Here is a 19,857-nt window from a genome sequence, read left to right on the forward strand (position 1 = left end):
AAAAGATAGGTTCTTAATCCTTTTGGCAACTGAGAAAAACACCGAAGGGGGATAAAAATAAGGCATCGGGATAGGATCAAGAGCTTGTTGCGGTGGTTGTAGTCGAAGTACAACACTAAGAAAACAGGCCTGTAGGAGAAATAGTGTGTGGCCTTATCAAAAATCCCCTACTCAGTTATCGTGTTACTTTATAGTGATAGATTACTGTAGGCAGACGTAGGTTAGTTGGCTGTTTGCTCCTTGTTGTAAAGCCGATAAGTTCTTTTTTTTTAACAAACAAATAATTCCTTAATGTTATGTTAAGTTGAACAGGCAGTCCCTTGGGTGCTGCAAATAAGCAGAGTTGTTGCAAACCATATATACAGTATATTATTCTGGTGGATCATAATTCTAAATGATCTTGTTTGGCAGCAAAATAAACAATTTCCCAGTCTCGTTCCCTCCAGGACCAAAGGTTTTAAACCTCTAAGACTTACGCTTACTGCTTCATTAGGTACACCTCTTCAACAGTTCAATAATGCAGCATAGCAGCAACTCAATGCATTTAGACATGGTCAAGACAACCTTCAAACTGGGCACAACAAAATGGGGAAAAAAGGGGATTCTGATGACTTTGAATGCAGCATGGTTGTTGGTACCAAATGAGCTGCTCTAATTGTTTCAGAAACTGCTTAAAAACTGGTATTTTTCTGCACAGCCATCTCTAGGGCTTACAGATGGTGGTGTGGAAGAGAGAAAGCATCCAGCAAGTGACACTTCTTTGGGCAGTAAAGTCTTGTTGATGCTAGCGGTCAAAGGAGAACGACCAGAATGCTTTCAGTTGACAGGAAGACAACATTAACTCCAACAACATCTTGTTATGACCAAAATATCCAGAAGAGCATATCTGAACAGGCAACATGTCAATTCTTAACGTAGCTGTGCTACAGCAGCAGACAAACAGCAGCAGACAAACAGCAGAAAACTTCATGTTTCATGTTCATTGTGTCCATCTTCTGATGGAGGATAATGTGCTATGTCACAAAGCTCAAATAGCCTCTAACTGATTTCTGGAGCATGAGAATGAGTTCGCTGTACTCAAATGCCCTCCACAGTCACCAGATTTCAATCCAATAGAGTACCTTTTTGGATGTGTTGGAATGGGAGATTTGTATAAATTTGCAGCAGCTGCATGATGTTATTACACCAATATGGTTGAAGAATTAAGGCAGTTCTAAAAGCAAAAGGTCATCTAACCTGGGACTAGGAAGGTGTAACTAATGAAGGGACCATATGTCTCATGCAGTGCATGCATGAGACATTTAATAAGCAAAAAGCGCCATATACTGTGAATCTTACTACAAATAACACACAAATATTTAAAATCATTTTTATTTCTGTTTCTTTCTTATGTCTTGATTTAAGCTTCATATACAAAATTTCCATTCTTGGATGCATATTTTGCTCTTTAGTGTTGCAGTTAGCAACAAGGGTAAAGTGCATTTAGCAAACTTCCTTCTCTCAAACAAACTTATTCATTCAATGAACTCGGATTCTTTAGAAGGGGCAACACATATGGGTTCTAGCTTTAGCACATCTCTCTTGACCAGAAGAGGGAAAAAATGACACGATGTTAAGGCACGAGGGTAGAGCTGGTGTTTAAATTGTAGATCCAAAAATTGCAGTGGAAAACTTGAGTGTGAAATGCATCTTTTATCCCCACAAATATGCAGTTGGCTCTTTGCAGACTGGTTGTGGCAACTGATTTGTTTTCTTTGAAAGCGTGCTCTGCTCTGTGTGGGTTGCTGCAAAACAGCAGTGCAGGAAGAGCAGGCAGAGACACAGACAAGATGAAAGCTGTTCTCAGGTATGAAGATGAAAATCTCTTGCCACATCCGCTAAAGGATTGCAACTATAGCTGTGTACCGGTCTACTGTTCACACGTAAAGACAGTGATTGTGGCAAACAGTTGATTTTCTTATGTAGGCAGATGAATTAAAAAAGACCTGTATGTGATGGTCAGACAAAATCAAAAATCATTGCTGTATTCACAGTACTGGCTTTTTTTTTCTCCCTCTCAAAAAGTATAGAATAGATGCAACCGCTTGTTGAGTTCTTTCTAAACCCCCATGAAAATTGCTGCAAGCAGTTTAACAATGCCAGTCTAGTTTGGTCACAATAGCTACATACAGATTTAGATATTACACCACCCTAAGGCTATTGGGGTGTGGGCGTTAACAGATGCTGCCAGACTTAACCATAGGTAGCAACACAGCACAGACAGACCAACTTAGAAACTGAAAATGCTTTCTCAGCTGTTGCTTCTTTCTCTGGTCTCGATCATCCCCCCTTGCAGCCACATCATTGTCTCATTAATCTAAAAACAGGGACATAAATCCTGTCAAAGCTCAATTTACTGAACCTTCTTATTCCAAACACCACTTGCTTTGTTTGATAAAGGATAAAACATAACTTTCAATAATAAACATCTTCATGGACCAGATAAAATATTAGTCATCAAAGCTCTGCAGCCATGGTCATCCATCAGAAGCCTATCTGAGTGGGTTCTAAGCAAAACAAATTGCTGTTTTCTCAGTTGGGACTTCATGACATTAAAAAAAATAAATAACAGTCACAGTCTGACAAATGTGATTTCCGAGCAATGGAAGATAAAAATGGTGTCGGAAATTTGGTTTGATTTGAGAACGATAAAACTAGAAGGAGGTTATGAGGACTATAGGTGACATAAATGTCAGAATCTGAGTAGAAGAAGATGCCGATAGAAGACACAGCAAACCAAGGAAACATGGGAGCAAAATGTCAGAATGTCTGACTCAGGAGAGAAATGGAAAAATGTATTTTATCTGGCAACTGAGCATAGGAGGAGAGGGTGGCGGTGGTAGTTTGTGGTCTGGGATATTAAAAAAGGAGGGTAGTGCTCGTCAAACATGCAGAGACATCAGTAAAGAAAAACAGAATCTAAAAGAGAAAATAAGCACAGAAAAAGTGTCTTTTAAATCCATAAACCTCTAAACTACAAATTCTAAATAAGCACTTGGATGTTTTTGTAGACAGAAAATTGTCTATAAGGGAATCAGCAACTAACTTTTGTTGACGTTTGTATCCTGTCTGTTGTGGCAAACTCATGCAGAGGGAATTTCCTGACATGTTTGTAGTGCATTTGTTTCATGTAAAGAAATATTTCCCAGCCTAGAAGATACACAAAGACTACTGATGAGAAAAAAACGGCAGATCAGAGCTATTTTATTTTGTACCTAAATCTGCTGCCCTGTCAGTGTAGCCACAGTCTACAAACTGCTGCTCACACAGCTCAGTGACTCCCGTGACAGCAGGTAGTTGTGACCATATGTCATCCGAGCCAAGGGAGGGGGTCAAAGGTCGGCTTAGTGCTAGTGATTACCTGGTGAAGTGTGCCAGCTCTCTGTGTTTGTTTGCGTATCCATGGTGACAGCCCAACAATCTCCTTCCTTAAAAACGCACGCACGCACACTTCCCGACAGCATCGCCACAGCCCTGTTCGTCACCTGAAGAGGTGATGAGGTCAGCCACTAAATAATATTCAGTGTAAAACTATATGAGGACTTGCCAAACTCTGCTCAAATCTAATAAGCACCCTTTTTGCTTTCTTGTCCGTGGAAAATGTGTGTGGGCGGAGAAAAATGCTTTGAACCTCAGCTAAGTAAATCTTTAAAGAGGTTAGCCTCTTGGCCTTACATGCATCCCACCACAATGCCATTGGGGAGAGAGTTTGTGGTTTTAGTTTATGGGAATACTTTATCTTTAAAAGGTGAAACATAAGCAAAAATGATGACAGACACCATAAAATAGTCAAAAAACTGTAAGGGTGAAGGTATGCTTATACATATTACTGATTTGTTCGCTCTTGCATATGTGTTTCCATATGTATATATGTATTTTGTTTGTTTATTTTTATCACATGACCTAGAAACCAGTATTTTATGCTGCCTCGTTGTGACTTGCGCGATGAACACAATGAGGGGATCAAAGGTCAGACGATATTTAATCTTTGTGTTCTGCAAATGCCACGCATGCCACTCTTAGAACTATCGATTACAGCCATAGTAGTATCAAGGGAAGCATCATATCTCTGACTCAGGGATACAAAATAACTCAAGTAGGATCCTGAATTCTCCACTGGTTTCTTGGCAATTGCTTTGGGTTAACAAATAGTCTCTCCATATTAATATAGAGTGTATATGGCACTTAGATTTTGTTTTACTACCAGCCTCAATCTTTACCTGAGGTACACTAAGTGATATTTTGCCATAGTATTGGTCAGATAAGACAGTGGACCTAAAAGCAGTAAGCACAGTAACAAAAATGTCAAACAATAATTGCAATCAGCCCATCTTCCGTCTCATAGTTTTGGTCATGCTACTTTTTTATGAACAATTGTGCCAAAATGTTCCAGAACACCCTGGATTTTGTTGAGAAGGTGAGAGATGTCATTATGGAGGCAGATGAAACCATGGTCTCGTACGACGTTACATCTCTCTTCACTTGCATCCCAGTCACGGAAGCGTTGGAGGTAGTCCGTAAGAGATTACAGGATGACACCAACCTCAGCAACAGGACCACTCTCAGCATCGACCAAGTGTGTTTGCTTTTGGAACTGTGTCGTCATTCCACCTACTTCACATACAAGGGTCAGTTCTACAGGCAGAAACATGGGTGTGCCATGGGCTCCCCAGTTTCACCCATCTTGGCCAATTTGTACATGGAAGAAGTGGAAAAGAGGGCTTTGCTATCCTACTCTGGAACACCACCAAGCCATTGGTTCAGGTATGTGGATGACACCTGGATGAAAATCAAATCTCAGGACGTTCTACATTTCACAGATCACATTAACTCGGTGGACCGACACATCAAATTCACCAGGGAGGATATGAAAAGTGGCAGGTTAGCCTTCTTAGACTGTGAGATTTCCATCAGGAATGGGGACATCTAAAAGCTGACGTGTACCGTAAACCTACACGTACGGATCAGTATTTAAGGTTTGACTCTCATCATCCACTGGAGCACAAACTGGTTGTCATTAGGACGCTACAACACAGAGCGAACACCATCCCCACTGACACAGCGGCCAGGGAGGCAGAAGAACAGCACATCAAAAAGGCCCTGAGCAAATGTGGTTATCCCAGCTGGACTTTTGTCAAAGTGGGAAATGCACCTAAAGAAAGCTCCAGCCGATCCAGGAGAGAAGGACAACCGCTGCCCAAGCAAAAACCTGTAGTGATCCCATATGTGTCAGGAGTATCGGAGCAGTTGAGACGCATTTTTTCTAAACACCAGGTCTCTGTGGCTTTTAAACCCCAAAACACGCTGCGCCAAAAATTGGTCCACCCCAAGGATCGGGTCCCCCGACACAAACAGAGTAACATAGTGTACGCTGTTAAGTGCCAGGAGGATTGCCAGGATTTATACATCCGGGAAACCAAACAACCTCTGGCAAAGCGGATGGCACAACACAGAAGAGCTACCTCATCAGGCAAGGACAGTCTACAGGCCTGTGGACACTCTTTCAATGATGAGGATGTACACATCCTGGACAGGGAGGAACGCTGGTTTGAGCACGGAGTCAAGGAGTCATTTACGTGAAAAGGGAACGACCATCTCTGAATCGAGGAGGGGGCCTAAGGGTACATCTTTCGCCATCTTACAATGCTGTGATTGCAGCCATTCCCCAACTCTGTGAATGGTACTCATGGCCATTGATCAGTGGTCTTTGATCAGTGGGTTTTGGTCAGTGGTTGTTGATCAATGGTCATCAGAATTTGCATAATTATGATTAAGGAACTGACCTCCCAGCCCATTGTTCCTTCAGTGGGCTGGTTTCAGTCATTATGCAAATGTACTGTTCATAAGATTTGGGGAAACCTGCAGTCAGCTGAGACTGAAGAAGTCACTTGGATGAGTGACGAAACATTTCTCCCACAAAACGCTACGTCCAGATGAACAGAATCAACTTTTGGAGATTTACTTTCCTGGATGATTGAGAATACATCATGACGTTTCTGAAGGACTTTGATAAAACAAAAGCCACTGGGCAATTAAAGTCAAAAGGATTTATAGCTGTAAGGAAAAGGATAAGAACATTTTTTCCTAAAGTTAAAGTATCAAATGGAAAATTGGGATTTTTCTTCTCTGTGCGTTTGGCATCATGGTAAGTACAGAAGAAGCATAAGTGAACCATCAAAATCATCCCGTGGGACTAATGAATCTATATCTACATATAGAGCACATTTCATGGACAACTGGTCATGTGATTTTTAGCTCTATATGGGTCTGGCAATCTCACAAGAGATACTCAAGTCTTCTATGGAAAAGAGTTGACATTTTATAATAAGCGAAACACACAAAAAATACATTGGATTCATGCAACAAAAATGCCAGTGCTTCTTCATATAAACTGTCCTGCAGGAACCTGATCCACAGCTCATAAATCTATTTTTACACTTTCTGCCAAGTCTCAGATGGAAGAAATCAAGATGAAGAGGGTTTGGACCACTTCCTCCTTTTCTACGAAGATCATTCATCTCTTTTTGTTGTAGCGAGCTACCGTTTCCTGTGGTTTGTTCTCATTCATTCGACCAAAGCTTTTTCAGTTTTGCTGAATTTGCAATTTGGCTCAAGACCCTTGTAGACTTGAGAATCCAGCTGCATAATTTAATATTCTGTTCCCACTATCTTTCTTTGGCTTTTTTACTTCTACAAGACCTCCCAGCGAGGCATGTACTCTAAAGTGCATGTACGCTGTGAGTGTTTCCATCGGCCATCAGCTTAGCACTTAAGGACCCCACAACTATGACTTACAGCTCACGTCGACAGCCAGATATTTATGTGTCTCCTCTGGCCTTTGTGTTCTTTATTTACCACCTCAGCTTTAGTTGACCACATAACAAATCAGACAAGAAGTCGGTCACTAATGAATGAAACGTTTCCCAAAGTAAGTAACGATCTAATTTTCCACAGGAAGGAATAGGGTTTGTGTGCCGTTTTCACTAAAGTGCTCAGGTGAACCTCTAGTTTTACAATCCTGTGAAGGATTAGAAGTGAAATATTTAACTGACTGAAACTGGCAAAAGAAAATGTAAAATTAATGGCCCTCCTAACAATATGCAGAGTTGGAGAGTGTCCAGTGGTCTACAGCTCCTTCCTCAGACTGAATAGGAACATAAAACATTCTGCCAGAGAGTCAGACTGATTTAACCACCCTCGAGCCAACTTCTGTGGCCATACTGAGGGCGTGCCCTTACATTGATGGAACACCCACCCATGACAATCCCTCTTCTAATTCAAAACCCCCGAAACCCCACAGATGAACACAGGGATTAGAGCCATCTGTTGGGTTTTAACATAACCTTGCTAATTAATTCTAGTGATTTAAGCACAGTATATATGTTGTGTTAGTGATCTCTCCACCTGTTTCTTCTATTCCAGAAATTTCATGTTTTCATTGCACGCCTTCTTATCTTCATTCACAACTTAGGATTTGTTATAGACAGCGACTCTTGTGTTATTAGAAACTGAATTGCTCTTTTGTCGCTCCTCCTCCTCATCTATTGAGCGAAGCGTCTGTCAGAGAAGACACCATTGTCACTTTGAGGTTTTTTTTTTGGCTCTGTGCTGACATTCGCCTCGCTGGCCATAACTCTGAGCTCAGTGAGCATTTTTCTCACACCCCCTGGTCGACAGGAAACAACTCAGTCTGTGACTGCAGCTTTCGAATATTTGTGTCACATGAACGTTGCGATAGCAATATGGAGGGTCGATAAGAATGCAGCACCCATGTGCTGGATTTTAAGGAATCTCTCTGCTGACGCAAAGCCATGGTCAAGCTAAAACTTGACTGAAACTAGAAGCACAATACATCAGCACTGAAGACAGATGAGTTATTTGAAAACAAAAACTCTATTTTATTTGTTTACTGTAAAAGCAAGCTCACGGTTTCTTTGATTTTTTGCAGCTACACAAGAAGTCTTTTTAATATATCATGTTGCATTTAAAACAATAACCATTTAAATGAGGAGTGTGAACCTGTGAAAGATTATTTGCCTTAGGTTGCACGAAGAAATTTAAGGTTTCAAACAATGCATGAAAAACATAACATTCTCAAATCAGACACAAGAGCTTTTCGGTCCATTTAGTGTCATTTTCACCTTTGTCTAAAGAGGAAGATTAATGAGGAGAATAACATGTCTGCTGCTGTTTGTGAACCAAAGCACTGATCAAAGACTGCGGAGACAGACTAGTCATATGATCTGGCTAAGCCTTGAGAGTCAGACAGCCAAGATAGTCATGAATTGAACTAATTCAAAGCTCACATGGATAAGGCCCAGAGGTGTATTTACTCTTTGCTTTGATCAACTTTATCTCTTCTGAATCTCAAGCTGAAATGATTCGAATATTTTCTTCTAGAAAGTGCAAGAACATCCTGATACAATCGGATAAGTATCAAAGATTCTGTCATTCCAACATCAGTTTGTTGACCAATGAAATACATGACTCATAATACAGTATATACAGCATATACATGGACTCGTTGGCCACTTTGTTTGGTGCGACCCTTCTCAACAGTTTGCTGGGACAAGTATCTAATCAGCTAATCACACTCCAGCAACTCAATACACTTACGCACATAGAAATGGTCAAGATGCTGTTGAGGTTCAAAACAATCACAAGAATGGGGGAAAAAAAGGTTATTTAATGGACTTTGAACTACTAATGGTATCTGGGGAAAAACACAAACGAAGGATAAAAATAAGACACCAGGATAGGCTTAAGAGCTCAATGTGCTGACAAACCAACATTCTGCTGATCTACTGGTATTTCCCTGCAGAGCCATCCTTGGGTTAGCCCGAAAAGAGAAAGTACCCAGTGATTACCTGCTCTCTTGGTGAAATACCCTGCTCAAGTCAGAAACAATGGCAGGAATGTTTCGAGCTGATAGGAAGGTGACGTTAACTCAAATAACTACTCGTTGCAACCAAGGTATGAAGAAGAGCATCTTTGAATGCATAGCATGCAAAACCTTAAAGCACATGGGATAGCAACGAACGCCTCGGTGGTACTCCTAAGAGCTAAAAACTCGCTGCTTCCAGCAGGATTGTGCACCATGTTGCAAAACTCACATCATCTCAATCTGGCAATTTCCAACATGGATATACAGCCAACAAATCTACAGCAACTGCATTATAGCACTATGTCAATGTGGACCAATGTTTCCTTGTTGAATCTATGCCATGAGAAAGTAGAACAGGCAAAAGGGGATCCAGCTTGATATTAGCAAGGTGTACCTATCAAAGTGACCAGTGACTGTACATGCAAACTGATGTATCCTTGGGTTAAAAATATATAATGAGGTCCTGTATAATCAATTTCATATATTTATAAGTCACAAGGACCATTTTATTCCAGGAACTGGGTACGTTTACATAATGATGGTACTTTACTGAAGAAATTATAGTCACTCTGTTGTGATTAAAGTTCTTTTATACAGAAGGAATGAAAGGAACCTCTCAAGTCAGGAAACACAGGTGTTAACCAAGCTGTTTACTGTAAGTATGCAAGGGTGTGAAGGATGCGATCACCACCCATGTTCTCAGACACTTTAATCCTGTTACCATCCTTAAATGAGCAGTAAATATAGAAAGAATGTGAAAGTGAGTTCATAGAGTTTCACACAATAGAAACTGGAAGCTGGAAGCTTTACTGAGCTCAGTATAGCTCATTATTATGCCCTCATTAGGTTGTGGCATTCCAAACATGCCCACGATGAAAGAATGCCATGCGTGTCAGTTAAAACCCCCTTTGTTAGGTGTGGTAAGTCGTGAAAAACAAACACCTCATACACCGTAAGCAACAAAGTTTAATATCTTTGGGCTTCTCTCCTCCATCTTCGATATTATCTGCTGCTTCCATAGAAGTCGTCTTTCCAAACCTAAATTATAGGCCAGAAATTCTTATGTAATAATTACTAAGTAAGATAGACTGTCAGCAAAAATATTTGTCCCATTATAATCGAGTGATCTGCTCATGTTAGATGAGTTTTACAGTTCTCAGAGGATCATGCAGCACAGCACGTTTCCCAGAGCTTTTTTTGACCTTTGGTCTCTCCTCACATTAACTACAAGACATATTCAACCGCTGTCTACAACAAGGGTGTGTGAAAAATTCACCAGCATGTCACAGTGACCCCTTGTATCACTGTCAAATTGTACCTCAGCCTTTGACTCCAGCTAAACTAATTTTTCAAGCATGGATAAAATATTAGGAGGAGTAGAAAAGATTAACATTAGTAATAATATTAGTTTCCACTGACATGACATAATAGTGAGTTATGTGTGATAGGCACGTAGCACCATTTACAGTAAGCACAAACATACCTTAGGGACTTGGCTCCTGGTCATTTTATGAGGAGGAAATGATGCTGAAGAGGTGATAAGACCCAGATGTTCTTTGGGAATGTTTTCTAAATGCATCCTTCGCTCAGGCAAAAAATAACAAACACGTCTAATCAGCTCGGTTTCTTTGAGATACAAACATTCATTTAGGGAGGGTTTTTTTGGTCATAAAAGGCACAATATTATTCTTCAGAATCCTATTTTTAGTCCAAGGTTTGGATTTTAATGTTAATTACAGTCTTTTGTTTGACAAGACATCAGATTCTTCTCAGTTTTTAGGCTAAGTCCAGGGTTCACAAGGAGCAGCCCACAGGTATGTGATGATGTGATACAGTAATTTCAGCTCTTCTCAACAAATACACGTTAAATAAAGCAACACTACTGGGTAAAAAAATAGTACACTGGCACTTAGATGTCAAAACTTTGAGAAACAATAGGCCAGATTAAAAAGGAAAGTTCTAAATGCATATAACAGAACATGCATATTAGCATTAAAAAAATATTTTTACACATGATTATTTGTAGGGTTTGTGAGGTACTTCTTTTGTGCATAAACTGTTTTATTTTATATATAAAACTAACTTTTATAACATTAAAAAATATATATCCTGACAAGGATGAAGCAAATTGTGACAGGAGGCAAAACAGGAAGTAAACAGAAAATAAATAGTTGCATATAGAAAAACAAATTTCACCCTTATACTCTAAGCAACTGGGCTTCCGTGAGTCATTTGGGAATGGATTAATCTGTTTTCATTGGAGGGCATGACTATCTCTGATTCACTGAATCCTTTTCTCAAATATGGCATAAACAAACCAGGCAAGGACCACACCAAAAAAGAGAACCATGGCGACAAGAAAAACACTGAACCAGAATTGGTATGTTACAAATGAGGTTAGACAACATTTCTCCCTATTCTCTTAATAACAAGAAGTAGTTTGCATGCAAGGGACATGCAAGGCCCGTACTGAGAGAATGTGACAAAGGGTGGTGAGAAAACACGATCATTTAAATATGTTAATTAGGAAAAGAATAGATAACGTTCTCACGCTGATAGTTAGGAGGTTTGCATGCCACAGGTGCATGAAATTTGGCTCCCGGGAACTGAAAGCCTACAAAAAAATATTATATAACCTTTGCGTGTCCTGGGGAGTGTTCTTATAATTCTTAGTGCAACAGTTATTGTCTCCGTGCCAAAGTTATACTAGAGCTTACATAAAACATTAACGGTTGTCGCTCAGAAAAGGACCCCCTTTACACGCAAACAGACACTAAAACAAACTTTGCGATTAAATTTCAATAAAAAAAATCTAAAGACTGCCCATCTTGACAGCTGAGAATTATGTGAACTATGTGCATTTGAGAGTTAGGGGAAGTGGGTTTGTTAAGCATTTGCACACAGACAGGAAAGGGCTTCGGAAAAAGAAAGGCAGAGGCACGTGTGAGTGCAAAATGCAAAAACACATTTGCAGTTTCAGAGAAAAGGAGTGTACTGTGATAGTTGTGTGCGTGTCTACCTCTGCGAATGAGCTGTTACTTGTTAACACAATGCATTATGCAATGCCTGCATTCCTCGTTACAGTGTTTCTAAGCTAACTGTAAACAAAGTGCGTCCAGGTAACCAGGTGTGGGGTGGGTGTGCTCCTGATTTCATCAGTGCGTGTGGGAAGAGTGATAACAATGCTAATAGAGAGCCATTATTTAGAAATGATTCAGACAAAAAAAAAAAGTGAATCACTCAAAGAAATTAGAAGAAAGAGGAAGTGCAGACTGAAGGAAAAAGGAACCATCTGTGCCAAGTGAGAGTTGTAGTATTACTCTCTGCTTGCCTTACTGCTGCAAACTCTTTTTGCGCAGTATCAGAGATACACCTGCATACCTGAGTCACTTACATGCCTTGACACACCAGACATCACTTTATATCACCACATCACAGCGAAACACTGATGCATGGACTGCTTGCTGTTTCTCACCAGCTGCACCTGGAGCAAAGACACTGCAAGCTGAACAAGAATTTAAAACTCTGAAATATGTGCTGCAGGGCATTCTCACTATATCCACCAAATATTTATGAAATGATTCATTTCTAAGGCTTTAGTTTGATGTTTGATGATCTCCACCAAGCTGGATATGGAGTTTCTCTTAAAAACATTTTGATGGTCCATATTTTCTTGTGTATGTTATCTAAAGAGTTCGATCTCACAACAGAGAAAGCTTTTGATACCAAGTCAGATAGATTTGTGTCTGTCGACCAAACAATTTTTTATGATGGTGCAGCTGCAGGAAGCGCAGCGTACATGCTAACACTGTGCTGTTTTGACATTTTGCTCAAGATGCGACTAAGATATCAGTCCACTGCCAGGTCTAGTCCCAAGACAGACTCCAGTGCTTAAAGGCCCAGAAGAGAACAGGATGTCCTCAATGTCATGACGAAAAAGAATGTCTAGAAAAGTTAATCCAAGACTAGAAGACATTTCCCATGACACAATGCTTGACATTTCCTGGACTGCAGAGGTTTTGTACACAAATGGGTCCCGTGGAATGCCAAACCGGCAGGTCAAGCAATGGCCATCGGGGTTACGGCTGACGTAGAGCCTCGTGTCAAGCAGGGTACTTTAAAAAAAAAATAACCCTGAAAGATCTCTGATATCAAAATCTCTGAGATGCAACTTATACATGACCTTTGCTTTAATGGCCTTCACCCAAAATACTGACGTCTATATTTGTTTCCTCGACTCACAGCAAGCACACTGAATTATGGAAGTACAGCTTGTTTGCGAGTAATGCTTTTCGATTGTTTGGATTTCTTAAGAATAAAACTTTTACAACAGTATACATTTTAAAGGATAGTAAATAATGAGCTTTTGTGTTAAAATAATTCACCTTCTATGCATCAGAAAATACAAAAATGTGTTGATTCAGCCTCAGTACATGTGAGCTCAAAACCCTTCATACTTTCCACTTATCCTCTCCTGTTTCAGTTATGATGATTTTACCAGGACCGAGTAAGCCCCACTGCCTCTACAGTATGTTACCATGTGAAAAACTGTAAAAAACTGATCTTTACAGAAGTAAACCTACCACGAGCTCCAAGGTTGTCAGAACGAAACAATTCGCAAAAGCCACATCTCTCAACAGTTGGCAGTTTTTAAGCAGGCATGCGATATAAAGACTCGCTTTGGGTTTTATCTTCCTGGATGAATTCTCAGAACGGGGAATACATTCGATCTCTCGCTTGGGTCCGAGTTGTGCAGTAGGTTTCACAGGACAGGGGATACCTTCTATTTTTTTCCTGTAACATATGAGTAATAAAGCCAACTGCAACAGACAGAAGCCCAGAATGACTCCCAGACACGGACAGTTTACTTATTTTTGTAGTTTACACGTGCACATTTTATTGAGTTAAATAAAAGCTTTCAGGTGGCTGGACGGGAATTAAAGTTCAAATCAAATCAAAACAAAGTCACATTATCTACTGGCATGTAGACAACACGAGACACGCCAATCAAATTATACCATTTGTGTGGCATTTCTGTCTTCAAAGGAACAGCATCCGTTTTATTATCTGCATCAACTGTGCAAAGACTTTTTACTGACTGCAGTTTTTATTAGACGACATGACACAGAAAACCCTGACCTATATAAGAATCAGGGTCACAGCAGGTTTGCATGTCCTTAAAACCTACAGAGAAGCAAACAAAAAAAGAAATGTAATAATTTTAGAGCGCCCTAATATCATCAGTGAATATTTACCAAGTATCAGCTTCGAGACAACTTCATAAGACTTTTGTCTTCCTGTTGTTTTGGAGAACTATTGCGATTACATTATCTCATAGAAAGGCATGACAGGTAAGGAAGCTCTAATATACCTGCATAGAAATGGTTTTGTGTTGTATTACACGTATACAAAGAGGGAAAAGTGTCGAGACAGCTACTTAGTTTACTTTAAACGCCCCCAGTGAAGCCTCATTTAACCTTGTTATCAGGTATAGCGTGACATTTAAGTTTCACCACAACCACCACTACACGTCTTCAGCTCTTTCACTTCTGCTCATTACTCTCACATGGGATATCCTGTTGAGCCCATCTGGTTCTGAAGCCGCTCACTGCTGTTGAAACCCTGCTGGGTCTACATCACATGGGTCTGTTGTGGTACAGCAAAGTTCAATGTGACTCTCAGTCCACCGCAGGGGGAGCACATGAACAGACAGACAGGAGCAAGCTGGCATGCTTTTTCCCCCTTAAGTACTATATACAGTAGCTCTTTCACTATTTGCCCTGTGATCTCAGTGCAGAAGGCCAGCCTGCAACCTCAACGGCAGACTCTCCATCAAGCACTTTACTTGTCTCCGAAAAATGCCACAAAGACACAGCTCTGTATGTGTGATATCCTTGTTTTTTTTCCATCAGCAGCTGTGAGATCTGCAGAAGTCTGTTTACTTTGAGTGCTGTGAGCCGGTCCTGCTTAACAGGCATTTTAAAGGCTTTTCCAGGCCAGTGTGCACCTCCACTAGACCTTGTCTTGATAATTATTGGGCCAAAGGGAGCCTGCAGGCCATGTGGAGCAGGAACCTCCCACGGGAGATAGAATGTACCATGTTGCCAGAGTGGACTGAGAGACACCTAATGGAGGACGTGCAGCCTGTGCATTTCAGATTAAAGGAGACAGAAAAAGATGCATGCATAATCAGTTTTCATTTTCCAGTGGCATTTGTGCATAGCAGCCACAGAAAGTTCCATGCTTCTCATCACCTTTTATTTAACAACTATAACAACATACACATGAACATATGTGCATACGGCATGAATAAAACATCCAGCAAAATAGAACCCGTTAAATTTCTGAGGTCAACCAGTACAAGAGTTTGAACAATGCTTGGGAGTTTAAGATATTTGAAAGAGGTTCAAGGCCTGCTGTTATCTGTCCCACAGACTCTGGGACAGCAGCCAAGCTGATGCCATCTCAAGGAGAGGAACGCAACAAAATGGCAGGAAATTCCTACTTGGTTTGGTCCCATCAACATAAAAAATTCTTTTTAAATCCGCCTGCTGAAATCTTCCATAGAGATCCAAGTTATTTTGACTTACCAGAAACACTCAGCTGTAAAAGAATGCAAATGTTATGATAACAGCTTAGGGAGAGATTAAAGAAATAGTAGAATAGAACAAACTGTAGGATTCTTAATAACAATCTTTTGCTGGCTCTGAATAGAAAGAAAATTTACGTTAATTTTATTGTAAATTCTGACAGTTCACGATTGCTAAATGGTTGCTAAATTTTTATTATTTCTTATCTATACTTTCTTGGGAGCCTATTTAAAACTCACTCCTATGCAAATATTAACTTAATTTAATCATCATCATTAAGAGCTTGCACGATAAAACACCTGAACAGAATCCTCGTTGAAATTGAAATATACGTACTTCCTCGTTTATTTCCTCCCAGCATTAAAAACCCATTTAGTTTGCAGTATTTATCTTGGAAATGCTTCTTTTCCAAACACGTGTGATCAAAGGTGACAAGACTGAAGATTACGTTAGACTGGTTTTACACCTTTGCATGAAAACACTCAATTTTTTCCCTCGTGCTTGAATTTAACTCAGCTTCTAATTATAGAAGCTTATCCTTAAACGTGCGAACAGTACAAAAGAAAACTAATCTCTCTCTCAAAGGGTCATTTAATACCATTTTTAGAGAGTTTTTTTTATCAGCTGGTGTAGCATATGGGGCACAGAATACGTAGACCTTCACCCAATACAAATCTGTAAACAGGATGTGAGTCAACGACCTTATGAGAACAGCACTTAATGAACAAAACTTAAACTTGATGACTTGATGTCCTAAAATAAAATCCATTGTTCCCTTTCGAACTATTGTGAGATGTTTCTTTTCCTCGATCAAGCCCCCAGAGGTCAGTGTGGCTTTAGTTGTGTGGTACAAGTCCAGTACAGGGTTTTGCTGCCACCTGGTGCTCATGTCATTGGTGCCATTCAAAATGTAGCCAATGCACAGACACATTGTTAATATGTTGTTCTTTCTCTAAACTAATATTTTTCTGAAATGCACACACATTATATTTCCACAGCCAGCCTATATAAACGTGCATGCACTTATATTGCTGGTAAATTCATCAACCACTCAAAAACATGACAATCTGTTTCCCATGCATCGCAGCTGGAAGGAATGAAACTATATCAACAAGGACATGAGAAAAAAATAGAAGGACTCCAGGTGGCTGATAATGGGCAGATGTTTAGTCATAAATGTCCTTGTGATAGCGTAGATGTAAAAACACTTTTCACGTGCCTCCATTTTACTCCGTGGCTCATTTTGCAGTATCCTCCTCGCTTTGCTCCAGCTGCTCTTTTAATGTAGGTGAGTTAGGCTCCATGGATAAAAAGGTGGTGCTTATCACAGGCTGCTCCTCGGGGATCGGTCTCAGCTTGGCTGTCCGGCTTGCCTCAGACCCAGACAAAACATTCAAAGGTAACCAAAGCTGTGTATGTGTCGATCTTCTCTTTGAGAATATACATTACACTAAAGACTGGCTTTTAAGAACCATTAAAACCACTAAGATGATGTACACTGTGCAATTTTATGTGACCTACACAAATAACTTAGCAGATGAATCTTCCATGCACATTGTTAATTAAATGTTGTGTGAAAACCATTTACCTCCTTGGGGGTCTACTCTGTAAATTCCTTTTTACATACACATTTAAAATCATCATTAACTGAAGCTTTCTGTTCAGTGTATGCAACAATGAGAAACTTGTCTAAAAAGGAGCGTCTTTTGGAGAGCGTGAAAGGCCTGCACAGGGACACTTTCGACATACTCCAAATGGATGTGACTGATCGGCAGTCCATCCTGGATGCAAGAGATGGGATTGTGGAAAAACGCATAAACATTCTGGGTATGGACCTGTGCCAGTGTGTTCCGATTAGGATTGGAAAATGTGATTTGAGTGGGTTAATGTGCTTATTCTTGCTATTTGCAGTGTGTAATGCTGGTGCGGGTTTGATGGGGCCACTGGAGGTGCAGTCTTTGAATTCAATGAGGCACATCCTGGAGGTTAACCTCCTAGGTACCATCCAGACCATCCAGGCATTCCTGCCACAGATGAAGGCTCAGAGCCAGGGACGCATTCTGGTCACTGGCAGCACCGGAGGCCTTCATGGTGAGAAGTGCAGATGGTTGAGGAATGTCAACAATGTTCTGCATGTGCAGTTTTTGTAGTGATTTGATGGAAACCCTATAATTAGATCATGTTGATACTTGTTACCATGCATAGAATTTCCAAAATAAGCTTTTTGAGTTTCTTATAGGGCTCCCATTTAACGAGGTCTACTGTGCCAGTAAATTTGCAATAGAGGGAGCATGTGAGAGTTTGGCTATCCTCCTGAAACACTTCAACATTCAGTAAGTTTCATAAGTTGGCTGCATGTTGTCTCATTAGTTCAAAGACTACTGGTGTGTATAAAATTAAGACGCAAATATGAATTAAGATACACCATTGTCCAAATGCTACATCCTACAGTGTGAGTCTCATTGAGTGTGGTCCAGTCAACACTGACTTCTTGGTCAACCTGCAGAAGACGGAGCTTGGGGATACGTCTCTCCAACAGGTTGACACCCATACACAAAGGCTGTATGAAAAATACCTGCAGCATTGTAGATCTGTTTTCCAAAATGCTGCACAAGACACTGAGGATATTGTGAAGGTATGTTCCATGTTTACAGAAAATCATAACTTCATTAACAATGAAAAGAGTTCATTTTCTATTTGAGGTTTTAAGCAAAGGCAACATTTAATTACATTTGCTTAATTTTATAGGGACAATGCATTTTAAGTATGACAATTGTTGTCCATAGTTGACCTTTTACATCCACAATACAAAGCCTTACATAACATATTATGTTTGCAGGCTGGCATGCAAAATAAGAAAGGAGTTAAGTAATATTAAATCATTTTAAAATACACTGAATCATTTTCTTTTTTCTGTTAAAATAAAATTAATACATCCCTCAACACTAATCATTCAGTGATTTAACCCAGACATTGATCATTTTAGAGCTCAAATAAATGAGTGAGCTTTCATGTGCTAACCGCACACATATGTATAAAATTTATTTAAATCTCTAAACGTGTCTACTATTATGTGTTTGTTTTTTTCCTGAAGGTATTTCTGGATGCCATCCAGTCACCTAGCCCTGCCTTCAGATACTTCACCAGCACTACTGGGCCACCTGTAACCCAACTGAAGGTCACAGAACCAGATGACTCGTACATCAGTGCTATGAGCAACATCATTTTCTCAACTGAGGAGCAATAATTTTGTAACGACTGCATCACTTTGTGTGCAAATATTGTTCCTGTTTTACTTTATGTACACGGGTCAATGTTTTGCTCAAATACCCTTGACTCCTGAAACACAGTCTAGAGTAGAGTTCACAGGATTCACTCCATGTTCTCTTTTTGTGTAAGGCCTAAACATAGTACTCCTTATCATAAAACAAAAATGTAAAAATACACTCTGTTCTAGTTGGTGGAGACATTTTTGATAAGATTTATTCCTGATGCTTGAGCGATAGAGCGGTTTCTGCATTCCTCTAGTTCCACCCACACTAGCTTGCATATTTTTACTTTGGGCTATCGTGCTTCAAATCACTGCATTCATTATAAAAGTCAAAACACTGTGTGCAAAATTTTTGTAGGCGATTTTTGATTTGCTGTTTTAAGCACAAATGGTCATATAGGGGACTTCTGTATGAATGACAGACACTATATGTTTCTTTTCTATAGCTTGCTTAAATGCTTGCTTTAAATTTCCCATTCTGGCATATATATGTAAAGAATATATCAATAAATGAAGTTTTTAAATACCTGAAATAACTTGAATAATTTGGCTTGTATACTTTTTGTGAATTTATCTACAGGTGCTATTGTGGCCCCTGCACATTATCTCTGTCTGCAGTAAGGGAAAACTGCTATGACTATTTGATAATGCAGATAAAGTATCATAAAGCATATTTCATAAGTATTCATTGTTATGTAAGGGATTATGTGAAACAGTGAAGTTTCCATTTATACAGCTAGTTCTGACTACTAACTCTGTCCACTGATCATATATATTCCCACAGAAAACAAACAAATGACATAATTTATAGATAATTACATAATAACACTGGAAATTTAACAAGTGTGTTTTATTCCAGAAGCCTGCATGTTGTAGGCAAATTTTCTTATGTACCCATTACAAAGGGTTTATGATAATATCTATCAGCTGATTGACTACAGGCCTGTCAACGATTATATGTAGCTACTAAGATGCAAGTACAAAAAATACTATTTCAGTGACATGTTTACACAACAGTGACATTAAAAACGACAAAGGCTAATAGAAATTATGATTCAAGATCAGAGAAACAA

General features: G+C 39.7%; 1 protein-coding gene across 2 annotated transcripts; it reads left to right on the forward strand.

The window, feature by feature from the left end:
* The first annotated feature begins 978 nt into the window (after positions 1-978).
* On the forward strand, positions 979-19,335 carry hsd17b1 (hydroxysteroid (17-beta) dehydrogenase 1). Of its 2 annotated transcripts, none has more exons than XM_085156284.1 (6): positions 979-16,912; positions 17,179-17,340; positions 17,425-17,604; positions 17,753-17,846; positions 17,965-18,148; positions 18,608-19,335. In XM_085156284.1, exons 1-6 carry the CDS (start codon positions 16,816-16,818, stop codon positions 18,758-18,760), a joined length of 870 nt encoding a protein of 289 aa, XP_085012410.1. In that variant the 5' UTR covers positions 979-16,815; the 3' UTR covers positions 18,761-19,335. The 2 variants fall into 2 exon arrangements, with proteins under 2 accessions (XP_085012410.1, XP_085012411.1); XM_085156285.1 differs by having other exon boundaries at positions 17,965-18,052.
* Positions 19,336-19,857: the final 522 nt, after the last annotated feature.

Source organism: Neolamprologus multifasciatus, chromosome 4 (assembly GCF_963576455.1).
Source record: "Neolamprologus multifasciatus chromosome 4, fNeoMul1.2, whole genome shotgun sequence".
Classification (NCBI taxonomy): domain Eukaryota; kingdom Metazoa; phylum Chordata; class Actinopteri; order Cichliformes; family Cichlidae; genus Neolamprologus; species Neolamprologus multifasciatus.